Genomic DNA, 12,773 nt, shown 5'->3' with positions numbered 1-12,773 from the left:
AGATAAGATGGTGCCCATCTTTCCTATTGAATTAGTACTAGATAAGATGGTGCCCATCTTTCCTATTGAATTAGTACTAGATAAGATGGTGCCAATCTTTCCTATTGAATTAGTACTAGATAAGATGGTGCCCATCTGTCCTATTGAATTAGTACTAGATAAGATGGTGCCCATCTGTCCTATTGAATTGAGATCAAGTCCAGCTTATTTCACTATCCTTATACAGTGGATCTACACAACAGATGTACATTAATTGTGTTAGGTGTTAATTAAAACACCTACCACAAAAGCATGCCAGCAGAGACCCATAGACTTCCAGTCATTGCGCTAACGCTAGTTAGCATTGGCTCGCAAAACTACCTCTAACTTCCTTCATACTGGACACAGAGACATACAAATGGTATCCACAAATTCATCTGTCTCTGGGGAAGTAGATACATGCATCCCTTTAAGAATGTTGTGATCATCTGTCCAACAGGAAGTATCCCTTTAAAGAATGACAGCCAGCAGGGAGAGGACGGGCATCTTTACCGAGTATCCATCCTTGAGCCATCGGATGTATGGGACAGGCTTCCCGTTAGCGACACAGGACATGGTGTGTTCTGACCCTACGTCCTTCTGGGTGTTGTTGATGGTCACAGCCCACTCAGGAGCAGCTGTCAATCAAAACATCATTTCAAATGTTGAAACACATACACACTACAATGAAACCATGTATATGTTTTGGTTTACAGTAAATCATATCTTAGTGTTAGTGGTACTAACGTTGTAATGTAAAGTGTTAGAAGCAAGTGCTACGTACTGTATATCAGATCTGTTATTGTAACACTGCAGAGATGGAGTTTGTTATCTTACCCTCTACATAGAGCCACGCCTGATGCCAGTCTGTTATTGTAACACTGCAGAGATGGAGTTTGGTATCTTACCCTCTACATAGAGCCACGCCTGATGCCAGTCTGTTATTGTAACACTGCAGAGATGGAGTTTGGTATCTTACCCTCTACATAGAGCCACGCCTGATGCCAGTCTGTTATTGTAACACTGCAGAGATGGAGTTTGTTATCTTACCCTCTACATAGAGCCACGCCTGATGCCAATCTGTTATTGTAACACTGCAGAGATGGAGTTTGGTATCTTACCCTCTACATAGAGCCACGCCTGATGCCAGTCTGTTATTGTAACACTGCAGAGATGGAGTTTGGTATCTTACCCTCTACATAGAGCCACGCCTGATGCCAGTCTGTTATTGTAACACTGCAGAGATGGAGTTTGGTATCTTACCCTCTACATAGAGCCACGCCTGATGCCAGTCTGTTATTGTAACACTGCAGAGATGGAGTTTGGTATCTTACCCTCTACATAGAGCCACGCCTGATGCCAATCTGTTATTGTAACACTGCAGAGATGGAGTTTGGTATCTTACCCTCTACATAGAGCCACGCCTGATGCCAGTCTGTTATTGTAACACTGCAGAGATGGAGTTTGGTATCTTACCCTCTACATAGAGCCACGCCTGATGCCAGTCCTGCCATTTCTGGTTGATGGCCTCACACTCGTACCCTGCTGAGTCTTCATACTGGACGTTGTAGAGGTGGAGCAGCGCTCCAGACATGCTGACCTGAGCGCTAGCAGGCAGGTCGGTAGCACCTATCTTCCTCCAGACGATATGAGGGGCCGGACTGGACGCACAGACAACAAGAGAAGAAGAAACTAACTAAGCACGGCTATGTCCCAAATGGTAGGCCTTGTGTCTTTATGAAGGCTTAATGAATCCTCTATAAGCCCTTTATAAGGCATACGTAACTGTTTCACAAAATATGTATAAGCAAATGGATGCCATATTCTCTAGTTACAGTGATACAAGTGAACAAAAGTCCCCAAAGGGTTGGTGTTTGTTTCATCAGTAGCTAAATATCTGTCATTTCCATATTCTGACTCACTTTCCCAGAGCGAAGCACTCCAGTGTGCCGTTGTAGTTGAGCATAGCTGTGGTGTCAGGGAACTTCACCACGAGGTCGGCCTTGTACCTCTTCTCTGGGGCTGTGGGGACCAAAGGGTCATAGGTCAACACTATGGAGTTGCCCAAAAGACATTGATGTATGGTCACTTTTTGTGTTTTTTTCCCAGCCTAATGTCTAGGGATAGATTTCGCAGAGTGTAACATGATCCCAGATCTGTGGCTAAGATGCACCTCTACCTAGACACTGATTTGAGGTCAGTTTTGTGTCTTTCCATCTAAAGAAACATCTTAGATTTTGGGGAGGGTTGAAGCTGATCCTAGATCTGAGCCTAGGCGTAACATCTACCCGGAGCTGAAGACAAAGCAAAGACAATGGTCAAAAGTAGTGTACTATATAGGTAACACAGCTATAAACTAGTGTACTATATAGGTAACACAGCTATAAACTAGTGTACTACATAGGTAACACAGCTATAAACTAGTATACTATATACTGTAGGTAACACAGCTATAAACTAGTGTACTATATAGGTAACACAGCTATAGGCTAGTGTACTATATACTGTAGGTAACACAGGTATAAACTAGTGTACTATATAGGTAACACAGCTATAAACTAGTGTACTACATAGGTATCACAGCTATAAACTAGTGTACTATATAGGTAGCACAGCTGTAAACTAGTGTACTATATAGGTAACACAGCTATAAACTAGTGTCCTACATAGGTAACACAGCTATAAACTAGTGTACTGTATACTGTAGGTAACACAGCTATAAACTAGTGTACTATATACTGTAGGTAACACAGCTATAAACTAGTGTCCTAAATAGGTAACAGAGCTATAAACTAGTGTACTATATACTGTAGGTAACACTGCTATAAACTAGTGTCCTACATAGGTATCACAGCTATAAACTAGTGTACTATATAGGTAGCACAGCTGTAAACTAGTGTACTACATAGGTATCACAGCTATAAACTAGTGTACTATATAGGTAGCACAGCTGTAAACTAGTGTACTATATAGGTAACACAGCTATAAACTAGTGTCCTACATAGGTAACACAGCTATAAACTAGTGTACTATATAGGTAGCACAGCTGTAAACTAGTGTACTATATAGGTAGCACAGCTATAAACTAGTGTACTACATAGGTATCACAGCTATAAACTAGTGTACTATATAGGTAGCACAGCTGTAAACTAGTGTACTATATAGGTAGCACAGCTATAAACTAGTGTACTACATAGGTATCACAGCTATAAACTAGTGTACTATATAGGTAGCACAGCTGTAAACTAGTGTACTATATAGGTAGCACAGCTATAAACTAGTGTACTACATAGGTATCACAGCTATAAACTAGTGTACTATATAGGTAGCACAGCTGTAAACTAGTGTACTATATAGGTAACACAGCTATAAACTAGTGTCCTACATAGGTAACACAGCTATAAACTAGTGTACTGTATACTGTAGGTAACACAGCTATAAACTAGTGTACTATATACTGTAGGTAACACTGCTATAAACTAGTGTACTATATAGGTAGCACAGCTATAAACTAGTGTACTACATACTGAAGGTAACAGAGCTATAAACTAGTGTACTACATAGGTAACACAGCTATAAACTAGTGTCCTACATAGGTAACACAGCTATAAACTAGTGTACTATATACTGTAGGTAACACTGCTATAAACTAGTGTACTATATACTGTAGGTAACACTGCTATAAACTAGTGTCCTAAATAGGTAACAGAGCTATAAACTAGTGTACTATATACTGTAGGTAACACTGCTATAAACTAGTGTCCTAAATAGGTAACAGAGCTATAAACTAGTGTACTATATACTGTAGGTAACACTGCTATAAACTAGTGTCCTAAATAGGTAACACAGCTATAAACTAGTGTACTATATACTGTAGGTAACACTGCTATAAACTAGTGTACTATATACTGTAGGTAACACAGCTATAAACTAGTGTACTACATACTGTAGGTAACACTGCTATAAACTAGTGTCCTATATAGGTAACACAGCTATAAACTAGACTCCTATATACTGTAGGTAACACAGCTATAAACTAGTGTACTATATACTGTAGGTAACAGAGCTATAAACTAGTGTACTATATAATGTAGGTAACACAGCTATAAACTAGTGTACTATATACTGTAGGTAACACTGCTATAAACTAGTGTACTATATACTGTAGGTAACACAGCTATAAGCTAGTGTACTATATAGGTAACACAGCTATAAACTAGTGTCCTACATAGGTAACACAGCTATAAACTAGTGTACTATATACTGTAGGTAACACTGCTATAAACTAGTGTACTATATACTGTAGGTAACACAGCTATAAACTAGTGTACTATATACTGTAGGTAACACTGCTATAAACTAGTGTACTATATACTGTAGGTAACACAGCTATAAACTAGTGTACTATATAGGTAACACAGCTATAAACTAGTGTACTATATACTGTAGGTAACACTGCTATAAACTAGTGTACTATATACTGTAGGTAACACAGCTATAAGCTAGTGTACTATATAGGTAACACAGCTATAAACTAGTGTCCTACATAGGTAACACAGCTATAAACTAGTGTACTATATACTGTAGGTAACACTGCTATAAACTAGTGTACTATATACTGTAGGTAACACAGCTATAAGCTAGTGTACTATATAGGTAACACAGCTATAAACTAGTGTACTATATAGGTAACACAGCTATAAACTAGTGTACTATATGCTGTAGGTAACACAGCTATAAACTAGCGGACAATATAGGTAACACAGCTATAAACTAGTGTACTATATACTGTAGGTAACACAGCTATAAACTAGTGTACTATATACTGTAGGTAACACAGCTATAAACTAGTGTACTACATAGGTAACACAGCTATAAACTAGTGTACTATATACTGTAGGTAACACAGCTATAAACTAGTGTACTACATAGGTAACACAGCTATAAACTAGTGTACTATATACTGTAGGTAACACAGCTATAAACTAGTGTACTACATAGGTAACACAGCTATAAACTAGTATACTATATACTGTAGGTAACAGAGCTATAAACTAGTGTACTATATAATGTAGGTAACACAGCTATAAACTAGTGTACTATATACTGTAGGTAACACAGCTATAAACTAGTGTACTACATAGGTAACACAGCTATAAACTAGTATACTATATACTGTAGGTAACACAGCTATAAACTAGTGTCCTATATAGGTAGCACAGTTGTAAACTAGTGTACTATATAGGTAACACAGCTATAAACTAGTGTCCTACATAGGTAACACAGCTATAAACTAGTGTACTACATAATGTAGGTAACACAGCTATAAACTAGTGTACTATATACTGTAGGTAACACAGCTATAAACTAGTGTCCTACATAGGTAACACAGCTATAAACTAGTGTACTGTATAATGTAGGTAACACAGCTATAAACTAGTGTCCTACATAGGTAACAGAGCTATAAACTAGTGTACTGTATAATGTAGGTAACACAGCTATAAACTAGTGTACTATATACTGTAGGTAACACAGCTATAAACTAGTGTCCTATATAGGTAACAGAGCTATAAACTAGTGTACTGTATACTGTAGGTAACACAGCTATAAACTAGTGTACTATATACTGTAGGTAACACAGCTATAAACTAGTGTCCTACATAGGTAACATAGCTATAAACTAGTGTACTGTATACTGTAGGTAACACAGCTATAAACTAGTGTACTATATACTGTAGGTAACAGAGCTATAAACTAGTGTCCTACATAGGTAACAGAGCTATAAACTAGTGTACTATATACTGTAGGTAACACAGCTATAAACTAGTGTACTATATAGGTAACAGAGCTATAAACTAGTGTACTATATACTGTAGGTAACACAGCTATAAACTAGTGTCCTACATAGGTAACAGAGCTATAAACTAGTGTACTGTATACTGTAGGTAACACAGCTATAAACTAGTGTACTATATACTGTAGGTAACACAGCTATAAACTAGTGTCCTACATAGGTAACACAGCTATAAACTAGTGTACTGTATACTGTAGGTAACACAGCTATAAACTAGTGTACTATATACTGTAGGTAACACAGCTATAAATTAGTGTCCTACATAGGTAACACAGGTATAAACTAGTGTACTATATACTGTAGGTAACACTGCTATAAACTAGTGTACTATATACTGTAGGTAACACTGCTATAAACTAGTGTACTATATAGGTAACAGAGCTATAAACTAGTGTACTACATAGGTAACACAGCTATAAACTAGTGTCCTACATAGGTAACACAGCTATAAACTAGTGTACTATATACTGTAGGTAACACTGCTATAAACTAGTGTACTATATACTGTAGGTAACACTGCTATAAACTAGTGTACTATATACTGTAGGTAACACAGCTATAAACTAGTGTACTATATACTGTAGGTAACACAGGTATAAACTAGTGTACTATATACTGTAGGTAACACAGCTATAAACTAGTGTCCTACATAGGTAACACAGCTATAAACTAGTGTACTGTATACTGTAGGTAACAGAGCTATAAGCTAGTGTACTATATACTGTAGGTAGCAGAGCTATAAACTAGTGTACTATATACTGTAGGTAACACAGCTATAAACTAGTGTACTACATAGGTAACACAGCTATAAACTAGTGTACTATATACTGTAGGTAGCAGAGCTATAAACTAGTGTACTATATACTGTAGGTAACACAGCTATAAACTAGTGTCCTACATAGGTAACAGAGCTATAAACTAGTGTACTGTATACTGTAGGTAACAGAGCTATAAGCTAGTGTACTATATACTGTAGGTAACAGAGCTATAAACTAGTGTACTATATACTGTAGGTAACACAGCTATAAACTAGTGTACTACATAGGTAACACAGCTATAAACTAGTGTACTATATACTGTAGGTAGCAGAGCTATAAACTAGTGTACTATATACTGTAGGTAACACAGCTATAAACTAGTGTACTATATACTGTAGGTAACACAGCTATAAACTAGTGTACTATATACTGTAGGTAACACAGCTATAAACTAGCGGACAATATAGGTAACACAGCTATAAACTAGTGTACTATATACTGTAGGTAACACAGCTATAAACTAGTGTACTATATAATGTAGGTAACACAGCTATAAACTAGTGTACTATATAATGTAGGTAACACAGCTATAAACTAGTGTACTATATAGGTATCACAGCTATAAACTAGTGTACTATATAGGTATCACAGCTACAGGCTACTCACTCTCTTCTGTAGATATAAGAGTGATAAACTTGGAGTAGACTCCCTTGCCAATCTGTGGGTTGAACACATAGCAGGAGTAGTTCCCTGCGTCTGACGCCTCCACCTTGGAGATGTACAGATTCCCGGTGCTCTGAGAGACGAAGCGACGCTTATCCGGGTGGAGGAAGACCGGAAACTCGTTGTATATCCAACGGAACGTCACCTCAGCTGGGATACAGGGGAAGAACACAAAACACAACTAGTAAGAACGTGGTGGTCGGTTTCACCTGAATCACCTCTGAGTCTCCAGGGGGGTTTAGTTTGTGTCCTGTGTAACTCTGAGGTACTGTGAACAACGGTGTTCTGAACAGCTTTCATGAAGTTCTATGACTCAGCACTGAATATGACTCAGCACTGAATATGACTCAGCACTGAATATGACTCAGCACTGAATATGACTCAGCACTGAATATGACTCAGCACTGAATATGACTCAGCACTGAATATGACTCAGCACTGAATATGACTCAGCACTGAATAGATTACAAGTCAGAATGTTTACATGTGAGTCCTTTAGCAGACGTTATTATCCAGAGCCACTTGAAGATAGTGCATTGATCTTAAAGGCCCAATGTAGCCATTTTTCTTTCACTATTAAATCAATTCTGGATGACAATTAAGTACGTTACTGCGATTGTTTTCAATTAAAATATTTTTTAGCCAAGAGCAATTTCTCAAGCAATACTTTTTCTAGGACTGTCTGGGAGTGGTCTGAGTGGGGAGGTGAAAACTGAGAATTTGCTGTGATTGGCAGAACATGTCACAGTATTATTCCAACCTCATAGTCTGGAAATATGTATAAAACACAGGTATATCATGTTTTTGAATGCACTGGGCCTTTAAGATAGCTAGGTGGGTCAACCACATACTACAGTCATAGTAAGTACATTTTTCTTCAATAGAGTAGCTATCAGCAGAGTCAGAGCTAGTAGGAAAAGACAAGTATGACTGTTAATTTGAGTGATCATGTGTATTCTAGTAAGTCTGAGGTACTAACTTGGCCATCATGTGTATTCTAGTAAGTCTGAGGTACTAACTTGGCCATCATGTGTATTCTAGTAAGTCTGAGGTACTAACTTGGCCATCATGTGTATTCTAGTAAGTCTGAGGTACTAACTTGGCCATCATGTGTATTCTAGTAAGTCTGAGATATTAACTTGGCCATCATGTATATTCTAGTAAGTCTGAGGTACTAACTTGGCCATCATGTATATTCTAGTAAGTCTGAGGTATTAACTAGACCATCATGTGTATTCTAGTAAGTCTGAGGCACTAACTTGGCCATCATGTGTATTCTAGTAAGTCTGAGGTACTAACTTGGCCATCATGTGTATTCTAGTAAGTCTGAGGTACTAACTTGGCCATCATGTGTATTCTATTAAGTCTGAGGTACTAACTTGGCCATCATGTGTATTCTAGTATGTCTGAGGTACTAACTTGGCCATCATGTGTATTCTAGTAAGTCTGAGGTACTAACTTGGCCATCATGTGTATTCTAGTAAGTCTGAGGTACTAACTTGGCCATCATGTGTATTCTATTAAGTCTGAGGTACTAACTTGGCCATCATGTGTATTCTAGTAAGTCTGAGGTACTAACTTGGCCATCATGTGTATTCTAGTAAGTCTGAGGTACTAACTTGGCCATCATGTGTATTCTAGTAAGTCTGAGGTACTAACTTGGCCATCATGTGTATTCTAGTAAGTCTGAGGTACTAACTTGGCCATCATGTGTATTCTAGTAAGTCTGAGATATTAACTTGGCCATCATGTATATTCTAGTAAGTCTGAGGTACTAACTTGGCCATCATGTATATTCTAGTAAGTCTGAGGTATTAACTAGACCATCATGTGTATTCTAGTAAGTCTGAGGCACTAACTTGGCCATCATGTGTATTCTAGTAAGTCTGACGGTACTAACTTGGCCATCATGTGTATTCTAGTAAGTCTGAGGTACTAACTTGGCCATCATGTGTATTCTATTAAGTCTGAGGTACTAACTTGGCCATCATGTGTATTCTAGTATGTCTGAGGTACTAACTTGGCCATCATGTGTATTCTAGTAAGTCTGAGGTACTAACTTGGCCATCATGTGTATTCTAGTAAGTCTGAGGTACTAACTTGGCCATCATGTGTATTCTATTAAGTCTGAGGTACTAACTTGGCCATCATGTGTATTCTAGTAAGTCTGAGGTACTAACTTGGCCATCATGTGTATTCTAGTAAGTCTGAGGTACTAACTTGGCCATCATGTGTATTCTAGTAAGTCTGAGGTACTAACTTGGCCATCATGTGTATTCTAGTAAGTCTGAGGTACTAACTTGGCCATCATGTGTATTCTATTAAGTCTGAGGTACTAACTTGGCCATCATGTGTATTCTAGTAAGTCTGAGGTACTAACTTGGCCATCATGTGTATTCTAGTAAGTCTGAGGTACTAACTTGGCCATCGCTGTGGAGGAGCACAGAGCAGCACGGCCCCCTGGCCCTCCTTCACGGTCACAGGGTCTCTCTCTTCATCTGGGAACTCCTCCAGGTCTGGAGATAGAGAAAGATAACTCCATGGTCAGTTTAACTCTAGCATATAGTTACGATTCAGGTGTCCACAGACAACACAGATGTATACCACAGACTGAAGCAATGACTTAGGGACTACACACACGACATGATACTTCCTGTGTTTGTTAGTCAATTCAGTTTCAGAAACCCTGGGGATGTGAATAAGGAAATCTACTGTGAGAGAGAAATAGAACCTGTTGACCAGAGTCAACCAGTTTCACTCACATCCAGTACTAGTCTCTCTCAACATGAAATTCGGTCATGGCTCGCGACAATACTCACATCCAAACTTGACCTTGGCCTCCTTGCTGATGACGGTGCCGTACACGTTCTTGGCGACACAGACGTAGGTCCCGGCATGTTTCTTCTCTTCAGGGTTGTTTATGATGAGGTTTCCCTCCCACCAGACTGTAGTGTTCATAGGCAGCTCCATCAGCTTGATCTCCAGTTATCACGCCTCCATCTGGGGGGAAATGTGGCTCTCCCTTTTTAACCATAAATTGCTGTGTTTGTATAAATTGGAATGAGTCATTCCTCTCCCTGTCCTCTGAAAGTTGTACGACTCTAGAACCAATCAAAGTCCTTCAAACACCGTGTGAATGTCTGTGACTACATGGCAGTAGATCTTAAAAATGTTCACTTTAGTTTTCCAATGATATGTGATGTAATGTGTGTTACCTGAATGTATTGTACGGGTTGGTTTGGGTGTGTGTGTGTGTGTGTGTGTGTGTGTGTGTGTGTGTGTGTGTTGTGTGTGTGTGTGTGTGTGTGTGTGTGTGTGTGTGTGTGTGGTGTGTGTGTGTGGTTACCTGTATGTGGGTGCAGGGTTACCTGTATGTGGGTGCAGGGTTACCTGTATGTGGGTGCAGGGTTACCTGTATGTGGGTGCAGGGTTACCTGTATGTGGGTGCAGGTTTACCTGTATGTGGGTGCAGGGTTACCTGTATGTGGGTGCAGGGTTACCTGTATGTGGGTGCAGGGTTACCTGTATGTGGGTGCAGGGTTCCCTGTATGTGGGTGCAGGGTTACCTGTATGTGGGTGCAGGGTTACCTGTATGTGGGTGCAGGTTACCTGTATGTGGGTGCAGGTTTACCTGGATGTGGGTGCAGGGTTACCTGTATGTGGGTGCAGGGTACCTGTAGTGGGGGTGCAGGGTTACCTGGTTTGTGGGTGCAGGGTTACCTGTATGTGGGTGCAGGGTTACCTGTATGTGGGTGCAGGGTTACCTGTATGTGGGTGCAGGGTTACCTGTATGTGGGTGCAGGGTTACCTGTATGTGGGTGCAGGGTTACCTGTATGTGGGTGCAGGGTTACCTGTATGTGGGTGCAGGGTTACCTGTATGTGGGTGCAGGGTTGGCCCGTGCTCTACAGTTCATGGAGATATATCTGTCAGGTGACTCCTTTGTGTAGACGATATCCAGAGGCTCCTCTTCAAATATTGGACCGTAGCCAGTAGCGTCATCTGACAGGGCACAACGTCACAGTGATGTTACAACAACGTTACAGCAACATTACGTCAATATAACTTTAATGACTGTGATTGGTGGATAAACACACATGAAGCCAGACCCATTTGACTGTGATTGGTGGATAAACACACATGAAGCCAGACCCATTTGACTGTGATTGGTGGATAAACACACATGAAGCCAGACCCATTTGACTGTGATTGGTGGATAAACACACATGAAGCCAGACCCATTTGACTGTGATTGGTGGATAAACACACATGAAGCCAGACCCATTTGACTGTGATTGGTGGATAAACACACATGAAGCCAGACCCATTTGACTGTGATTGGTGGATAAACACACATGAAGCCAGACCCATTTGACTGTGATTGGTGGATAAACACACATGAAGCCAGACCCATTTGACTGAGATGCAGCGTGTAGGAGTTAACGCTGCATGTCAGTGCATTACAGAGTAAATGGTCATGAGAATCACAACCAGACTCCGCTTACCTCCAAAGATCCTGGGCTCACCAAACAACACTGCCTCTGCAAAATGACGGGAGAAAAAAAGGACACTTTGTTTAGTTTCTCATGGCTTAAACTGTATCAGAACGTTCCAACCACACACGAGGTGGAACAGAACAACTTGGACTTAGTAAAAACAGTCCTTCTCATATGATGTCTAATGTAGTTCATTCTAAGACATGTTTAGAAGACAGAAGCAGTGTGTTGAGAGCTACTCACCAGTATGTGACAGTGAGGAGGAGAGAACCAGGAGGACCAGGACTGTGACAGACATGACTGTCTGCTGACTGACACACAGACCGACGGAGGTCTGTAACGGACATCAACTAGAGAAGAGAGAGAAGAAATGACATCAGCTAGAGGAGAGAGAGGAAATGACATCAGCTAGAGGAGAGAGAGAAATGACATCAGCTAGAGAGGAGAGAGAGAAATTACATCAGCTAGAGAGGAGAGAGAGAAATGACATCAGCTAGAGAGGAGAGAGGAAATGGCATCAGCTAGAGAGGAGAGAGAGAAATGACATCAGCTAGAGAGGAGAGAGGAAATGACATCAGCTAGAGAAGAGAGAGAGAAATGACATCAGCTAGAGAGGAGAGAGAGAAATGACATCAGCTAGAGAAGAGAGAGAAATGACATCAGTTAGAGGAGAGAGAGGAAATGACATCAGTTAGAGGAGAGAGAGGAAATGACATCAGCTAGAGAGGAGAGAGAGAAATGACATCAGCTAGAGAGGAGAGAGGAAATGACATCAGCTAGAGAGGAGAGAGAGAAATGACATCAGCTAGAGAGGAGAGAGGAAATGACATCAGCTAGAGAAGAGTGAGAGAAATGACATCAGCTAGAGAGGAGAGAGAGAAATGACATCAGCTAGAGAAGAGAGAGAGAAATGACATCAGTTAGA

At 40.1% G+C, this 12,773-nt stretch overlaps 1 protein-coding gene across 1 annotated transcript in view; it reads right to left on the bottom strand.

Moving 5' to 3' along the window:
* The window catches only part of LOC120042039 (contactin-1-like), a 22,000-nt gene extending 9,854 nt beyond the window's left edge, over window positions 1–12,146 (bottom strand). The window contains 10 exon segments of the mRNA XM_038986933.1: window positions 532–656; window positions 1,495–1,679; window positions 1,941–2,040; window positions 7,297–7,503; window positions 9,774–9,869; window positions 10,173–10,334; window positions 10,337–10,353; window positions 11,228–11,354; window positions 11,858–11,893; window positions 12,092–12,146. Coding sequence (XP_038842861.1) covers window positions 532–656; window positions 1,495–1,679; window positions 1,941–2,040; window positions 7,297–7,503; window positions 9,774–9,869; window positions 10,173–10,334; window positions 10,337–10,353; window positions 11,228–11,354; window positions 11,858–11,893; window positions 12,092–12,146 — 1,110 coding nt within the window.
* Between the last annotated feature and the right edge of the window lie 627 nt (window positions 12,147–12,773).

Source organism: Salvelinus namaycush, unplaced genomic scaffold (genome assembly GCF_016432855.1).
Source record: "Salvelinus namaycush isolate Seneca unplaced genomic scaffold, SaNama_1.0 Scaffold602, whole genome shotgun sequence".
Taxonomy (NCBI): domain Eukaryota; kingdom Metazoa; phylum Chordata; class Actinopteri; order Salmoniformes; family Salmonidae; genus Salvelinus; species Salvelinus namaycush.
This window is presented reverse-complemented; position numbering and strand designations above follow the sequence as displayed.